Below are 8097 nucleotides of genomic sequence, written 5' to 3' on the forward strand. Positions count from 1 at the left end.
TCAGAAATGTCAACTTATATGGCACAGAGTTTCAACTTGTTTTGGGAAGAGAAAAACTAAACAAGTCCTGAATAGTTTCACTGTACAGAGATCAACCTCATTACCATCTTTTGATATTTAATCAGTGAGGGACTAGGTACAAGTGTATTATTTTACTATTTATGGAACATAAGCAAATTAGTAATGTCAAAAAAATATATAGGGAGGCTATTTTTACATCCTTTTGAGAATATATACTTTGTAATTCTTGGGGAAAGTTATTTTCTAAGAATTATTATTAGAATGTGGACTAATTTTGGAATTATACACAAGTTTTGTGAAGTGTTAATGTACTTTTAAAATGAATGAATCATTGTAGAGAGATGTACTATACTGTCAGTGTCTTATCAAGGAATTCTTAGTGTCCAAAAGGAAGATACTAAACTCTTGTCAACCCAGGCACAGAAATCCTCTTACTATAAGACAAGAAACGCAGCAGTTACTCCGGTTGCTTAGGGTTTACTCAGAATGAAGTGAAAACCACTGAAATATTTGCTTTGAACTTCTCTAAGAGGCACGCTCAGTCTGTCCAGAGTGTCCCTGTCAGCACAAGGCTCCCACCTGGTCGAGCAGCCCCATGAGGAGCACGGGCAGGCTGGAGTACAGTACGTTGTAGAGGGTGATGAACCAGTCTTCGTATGCAGTCTGTGGGGAGATTACAGAATTTGTGTCAGCCAGGAAACATTGCCAGCCTCCTCGACAGGCATTCAGGTGCTCTCTCAAGGCGGGGATATCCCCAGGCCGAGTGGGGACTTCTCCTGCCAGGGTAAACACTACCCCTCCCCACCATCTACACCTGAAGAAGGCAAGAGTTTATGTCTATGTAATGGGCAGAATCAAAGACCATTCCACAGAAACTAATTTTCCCCTTAAATTAGTGGGGGGATGTGCCCCCAAAAGTTTAGGAGGAGGAGTCTTCTATTTGAATAAAGCTGGAAATCGAGTCAGTGTTCATCCTTTTTATGTCTCTTAATTCATGAATTTGAATACATAAAACTAGCCCATTAAGTACCACTAAATTTTCATTTATTTTTCACGTTCCAGCATTTCCATTCAAACATTTTGTGAAACAATTCGACTGAATACAATAGATATGCTTCTGAAGGAGATAAGTGAGGCTGTGCACACACCCATCCTCAGGGTGGGATGGAGGAAATGGGCTTACTCAGCACCAGCAGTTATGTACAATCCTGCGGGAAACAGGAAGAAGGCCCCAACCCTACTGAGGGTTCCTCCCAGCCCATCTCCGAGGCTCCTCTGATGCCATTTGTCTGTGGCATAGCTTCAAAGGGGTTTGGACAACCACAGGCGCTGACTTGGGCTCATTTTTTACTAATGATGTTTTTTCTGCTGTATCACTATTTTAACATTATGTATGTCCACCACTCCTGTGTCTGCAAAAATGAAAAGGCATGAAACCCCAAACAAATGAGGACATGGTAATCTATGATCTTCTAAAGTTTATATAATCCCTTTAGCCTTGGTCATAATATAATTTTATACATTCAAAGTTGAACAATTTCTTATCACTACTCTTTAATGGCAAAGTAACTTAGAAAAAAAAATCTAAGATGAAGGCAAAGACACAAAAGCCACAGATCAGGAACAAACTCCACCTTTTTAAAGGCAAAAAATATTTTTAAAGCACCAGAAACAGATAATCCATAATCTTAATCTAGGCCTCAGCTATTAGGAGATGGAACACCAAAACTGCAAATCAAATAAATGATGATGATGATGATATATTACCTGTGCAGAGTACCCATTGAAGAAGGAGTACCAGAAATGAACCAGAGTAAATGCAAAGTTTTTATAAAAGAAGTAGCGTAGGAACTTGCACATCCTTATATAAGACCACCGGCCATGCACCAACAGCAGTCTCTGCAGGTATCTGAACTGAGCAAAGGAATAGTCACTTGACATGACAGCTTGCATGCCTTCTTGTCCACTTATTCCAACACCAATGTGGGCAGCTATGGGACAGAGGGAGAAGATACTGTGAATGATAAGCTTATTTTAAGGCAAAACATTGAGATGATAAAAGTGTTTTCATAGCAGGACAAAAAACATTCATGGGACAATCAATATGAAACCTCTTGCTCCCCAGCCCCCACTGCAGCTTCTGAACTCAAAGTCAGAGGTACAGTTGCTAAACACAGCAAACGGTTGGGCCTCCATAAATATTTGTGAAAAGATCTCAGGTGGGTGGGGAATTCCATTTGGATCATCTATCTACTCAGCTCGTAAGCCATCCTTCTCACCCACAGGATGAGCGCTAGGCACCCATCTATACTAGTATGGCTCCCTTCCCTGGCCACAGCTGTGTCAGCCATGGGCAGATATGTAACCTTCATTTCACCCTACTCTAATTAGAGAGGTGCGAATGCAAATAAAAACTTTATATTGCCCTTGCAGCTAGGTTCTCTTTGTGAATTAAGTTTCACAGTTTCAACCCACTTGATACTTGGAAGCAGAAGTGAGCTGAAGCCCACCATCACCTCCCTTTGTGGCATTTCAGCAAACAAATGCCATTCTCCAGCTGCCAGATGTTGACAGACAACTGCAAAGGCTTCTCAAGTGAAAGGCTCTTCAGAGGATCCTCAAAGCTAGAATCTCCTCTAGTGAGTGACTCAGATGTTAGACACTCAGCCGAGAACCTGCTTCTTCAGTCCATCTAGAACTTTTATGACTACTCACCCCCTTATATTATCACTTCTTGCTTAAAGTACCTCAAGGAGTCTGTTTCCTGCCCTCTCTCTGACAGAAAACCCAAGCTGGGCCATCAGTCTCTTGGCATTTGGAATTAGGACTTGGGTGTGCTTATGTTTGAAACTTTAACATATAAATTCTTGAGATGTGGGATGGATATATTTCTTTCTGAGGGGATCTGAAGGGCAGAGAAAGTAATCTAGAGGGAGGGAGGGAGAGAGAGACAGCCACTGGGTTCCTGTTGAAGCTCTAGGTCCTGGTTCCAGCATCTTCTAAGGCCGGGCTTCTTGGGCAGCATGAGACATCTTTGTATCTTTTAAAATAACTTTTTTTTTCTTAAGCTCGCTTTAGTTGTTCTCCAACACACATAATCAAAAGAGTTTTAACTAAGATACTATTAAACTTCCAAAGGCTTATTCATGGTCTTCGTGACTTTAGGACACATTGTTTTTTTGTTTTTGTTTTTTTTGTTTGCATGGAGGAAGGTTTCCAGAATGATTAAATATGAAAATGATGATTTTATTCGTCCTTCCAATAGTCATTAAGTCACAGATTCAACTTAGAGAATTACAAACTTTACCTAGGTCTTAGGAGTCATGAAAGTGAAGAAGGAAGTGACATTTAGAGAACATGTGTTTGTAGAACACCCCCTATTACGTAGACCCCGAGAAGTGACTGCCAACTCAGCAGAGTTGCCAAGAAAAAGAAGCTCCAAAAATCCCACTCCATTTGCAAAACACAAGGTTTGGCAAATTCAAAATATAGAGACTTGTCCAAACCTAAGTTTTCAATAACACGTTGTAATTCTAAAAAATAGAATAAATTGCATCTCGTTCAATATTTAGGGCCTCTCTCAAAACACGTAAGTAGTTCTTATGACCAGTCGTGATTGCCAGACTGCTCTTTCCTACCAAAGCCTGGCCTCCTTTTCCTGAACAAGCAGCAGAAGGAAATGTTGAGATGCTGTTGGAGCCGAGGCAAAGGGACGGCTGCCACAGGCCCTGGCGTCCAGTCCAGCTTTTCTGCTGAGCAGACCCAGGACAGTATGTGAAATGATTCACAGGGTGATTCAAGGCAACTGAACAGATGTGTTTCGTAAGGCCACACTGTTTATTTTCCTTAAAATCTAAATATAGGCACCTAGATTTTCCTGAAGTTCCAAATGTGGTTTCAAATGCCTCCCTAGTAAGCTCCTTCGTAATTCCTTAACAATCTGATCATTTCCTCAAGCCTTCCTGCCTCTGTCTCAACCTCTAATGCTGCTTGTTCATTCTCAGGGTCTTAGACCAAGAAAAACCACACCCACCACCCAGCAGACATCTTTAGGCACAAAAGACGGAGAAGGCAGCCTCTGAGAGTCCTCGGATCCTCGTGAGGGGCAAAAATGGCTGGACCGCAATTCCCTCCACTTCTATTAGGCTGCACTGCTGACAGTGAAATGTTAGCAAACGGTTAGACTGTTTTTGACACTTAAATTTCACTCTACTTCTTTAAAAACAAGTTTTTTTTCCCCCTCTGCATATTGTTCTTGATGCAGTTGAAAGAGATGACAGTTTTTACAGAGTACAAAAAGGCACTAACAATACTTAGATAAAGCTACTGACTTTAGACTTCCTTGTTTTTTTTTTGTTTTTGTTTTTGTCCCAAATGGATGCCCCGTAGGTTATATATAACCTATATATAACCACCTGCCAAATAACAGAGCTTGATGAAATTCTTAAAGACAACTCAGGAAAAACAAGTCTTTCTAAGGTTATCTGTGTTGACTTTGTGATCTTTTTCACTATCAATTGGTAAAGTCAAAGGAACAAAAACATATATGAAATCTGTCATATAATCAGATGGTAGATCTATCTGCAAGGTAACCTCCATTCCCCAAACATCTAGAAGTCTACATTATAGCTGAATAAAAATAATATCTTGAGTTCCTTGCCCTTTTGGCACAGCTAGTTATTTTAAGGGTAAATAATGGAAAATAAACTAGAGCTGCCTACGGAGGAAAGAAATAGATCTAATGCAGAGCAAGAAATGCCATTTGCATAGTAGGATAAGCACCTGAAAACAGTGGAGAGGAGCTAAATGCAGTAGTGACAGACACATGATAAAAGAAGCAAGAAGACGTACATCACAGCTGCCTTCTGCTGAGGAAGATAAAGTTGGAATATTCTTAGTGTATATCAAGGAGGAGGAGAAGAGACTCTAAGGAAAGAAAGACAGATGCATGAGTTACAAAATTGGCCGAATTAAAAATCTAGCTATACATAATGCACTAAGCCACCCAGTGCAACAGGACATGCATATACATGTGTAGTCACGTAATAGTTCATCTTATCACAAAACTATAGGTGACACTGGAGATAATTTTCTTGTTTTCAGATGAGCATAACAAGCCCAAGGCAACACAGCATATTAACAGTAGGATAAGGACAAATATTCAGGTCTTCCTGGTTTGGGCATTTTCATTACCAGATTTTCCTTATATAGGGAGAAAAAAAGAACCAGGATTCAGATACGTTGATAAGATTGATTCCACATGCTTTAATAGTGGTACAATTGTACTTCTGCATGATGGGACTAAATTTTTTAATTTGTGGGAATCTAGGATCCTCCAACCAGCAAAAGGACCCTTGGCCGTTTTCTAGGGAGGTCAGGAGGATGCTGAGATTGTGTTGGAGCTTTGCTTCAATGCCAAATGTGTTATTTTGAGCTTACCCCAGGTCTCCCGATGGTGAAATTCTAAAAGATTTACCAAAGGCAAGAAGAAAGCCCCAGAAAAAGATGCTTAGGGGAGGGAGAATAATATTCTCAAAACAAATACCAGAAGACGGTTCAATGATGTATTCCAAGCTCGGCAGAATTTTTAACAAAACCTACTAAAGAAATATGGGAGGAGAAGCAGAAGGAGAGAAAAAAATTCAAACCTATGTAAAAGGAGAAAACAAGGATAAATTTATTCACGTGGAACCCGTCTTCTACTTGACATTCTCCAAGTGGTGCTGTCATGCCTGCTCTCTCCTACTGGGCGGACTGTACACTTTTTGAGGGCAGGGTCCCAGGTGTACTCAACATGGCAGTGTGTCTTTATTAAATGACTGCATTATGAAAACCTAAGTAATGAAATCCGAACAACTCCCCTCAGAAATGTTCCTGCCATTTCTTTAGCAATTCAGGTTGCACTGGCTGCATGCGCAAGACTCACTTTTGATCATGTTCACATCGTTGGCCCCGTCTCCGATTGCCAGCGTGATGGCTTTCTTGTATCTCTTCACCAGGTCCACCACCATCGCCTTCTGCTTGGGCGTGACTCGGCAGCAGATGACTGCACTGCACTCGCAGGCCAGGTCGACGAAGTTCTTCTGCCGCTGTTCTTTTTTAGCTTCCAGCATCCTTTTACTTTGCGTCCGAATTCGTCTTTCTTCTTCTGTCCTTGGGAACTTCAGCTTCAGAATTTTACTTGTCTTGGTCTTTTTCTCTAGAAGAATTTCATTCTGTGATATCAGAGAGGGAAAAGGTTACACCCATTTTAGTTTTTACATCAAGAGTACCAATCCCAAGATTTTGACAATGCGAAGGCTAATTCTCAGATTATATTGTTGATTATATTGCTCTCATTATAAAACATGTTAACTGTCAAAATTTAGAAAATACAAAGTACAAAGAAGAAAATTAGCCATTAACTGATAAACCAAGTGTATAACCACTGTTACCAGTTTGGTATAATTCCTTTCATATAACGTTAAGTCTTAAAACTTGGGAAACTGCACTTTCATTTATGGGCTAAATGATTTTTAGGTTGGCAGTTCACATGAAAAGCCATCTAAAATTGGTCCATAATGAACTGCTTTAGTTTGAGACAAAGGCACATGTACGTTCATGTTACATACCAACCAAGAACCAGTGATGATTAAGGCGCGGTTCCCACTGGATGGAAAAAAGGGTTCATGCACTGGGGGTACAAATTTTGCATAGACTCCACCTCTGTTCCTCTGGTTTTCCATCCTCGTGTTAAGAAGAGCACTGAGGGAAAAGGAATTTAAATGTTTAAAGAGCAAGGCCATGAACAGGGCCTGGATTGGGAGGTAATTTTGACATATAATCTCTTTTTTAAATTGTGGTAAAAATACAACATAAAAATTTTCATCTTAACTATTTCGAAGTGTATAGTTCGGTAGTATTAAGTATATTCACACTGTTGTATAACCAATCTCCAGAACTTTTTCCGCCTTCAAAACTGAAACTCTGTACCCATTAAGTAAGTCCTTATGCTCCCCACGCCCAGCCACTGAGACCCACCGCTCCCTCCAATTTTTCTTTCTGTGAATGTGATCACTCTAGATAATCTATATATGTGGAATCATACAGTATTTGTGTTTTGCGACTGGCTTATTTCACTTAGCATAATGTCCCTAAGGTTTTCCATGTTGTAGCATGTGACGGAATTCTCTTCCCTTTTAAGGGTGAACAGTATTCTATTGTATGGATAAAACACATTTTGTTTATTCATTCATCCACTGATGGGCATTTGGCTTGCTTCTACCTCTTCGCTATTATGAATAGCGCTGCTATGAACATGGGTGTGCAAATATTCTCTTTGAGTCCTTGCTTTCCATTCTTTGGGATTATACCCAGAATTGGGATTGCTGGGTCATATGACAACTTTATTTTTAATTTTTCTGAGGAACCACCATACTGTTTTCCATAGTGGCTGCACCATTTCACCTCCCACCGGCAGTGCACAGAAGTCGCAATGGCTCCACGTCCCGGCCCCCATTAGTTATGTCTGTTTTTTTGAGAGTAGCCATCCTAATGGATGTGAGGTGATATCTTACTGTGGTTTTAATTTGTACTTCCCTAATGATTAGTGATATTGAGCATCATTTCATATGTTTGTTGGCCAATGCTGTATCCTCTTTGGAGAAATGGCCGTTCAAGTCCTTTGCCCATTTTTTAATGGGTGACATGTAATCTTACTAAGCCTTAATTCCTCCACCATGGGGACACCACATTCTTGTTGTTTCTTTATTTGTCAAAACAGCTAAAAGAAGGTACAATTGAAAATGTGTTCACAAGCGACGGAAGGCAGGCCATCTTAATCTGAATTAAAATGCACTGGGGTGAACCCTACTGCACTATAGGCTATTGTATGGCAAAAAGAAGCTTATTTGCACATAAAGTTATGTCTGCTTTTGAGAAATGCTCAGTGCTTTATATCAACACATTATTGAGAAGAGCACATATAACACATTCACGTGATAGAAAAATGAGTCGGGATTTTGGAGTGGAAGGGACTGTGAATATCTTATCCAATCTCTTCATGTTATAAGTAAGGAAATCCAGTCTCACTGAGAT

The 8097-nt window shown here is 40.2% G+C and overlaps 1 protein-coding gene across 1 annotated transcript in view; it reads right to left on the minus strand.

Annotated features, from left to right (window-relative positions):
* The window catches only part of ATP8B1 (ATPase phospholipid transporting 8B1), a 108273-nt gene that overhangs the window by 5314 nt on the left and 94862 nt on the right, over nucleotides 1-8097 (minus strand). The window contains exons 19-22 of the mRNA XM_006913748.3: nucleotides 6633-6765; nucleotides 5948-6236; nucleotides 1789-2012; nucleotides 601-684 (exon numbers count right to left, since the gene is read on the minus strand). Of these exons, the coding sequence (XP_006913810.1) occupies nucleotides 601-684; nucleotides 1789-2012; nucleotides 5948-6236; nucleotides 6633-6765 (730 nt within the window). The remainder of the gene's footprint in view (nucleotides 1-600; nucleotides 685-1788; nucleotides 2013-5947; nucleotides 6237-6632; nucleotides 6766-8097) is intronic.

This window comes from Pteropus alecto, unplaced genomic scaffold (genome assembly GCF_000325575.1).
Source record: "Pteropus alecto unplaced genomic scaffold, ASM32557v1 scaffold14, whole genome shotgun sequence".
NCBI lineage: Eukaryota > Metazoa > Chordata > Mammalia > Chiroptera > Pteropodidae > Pteropus > Pteropus alecto.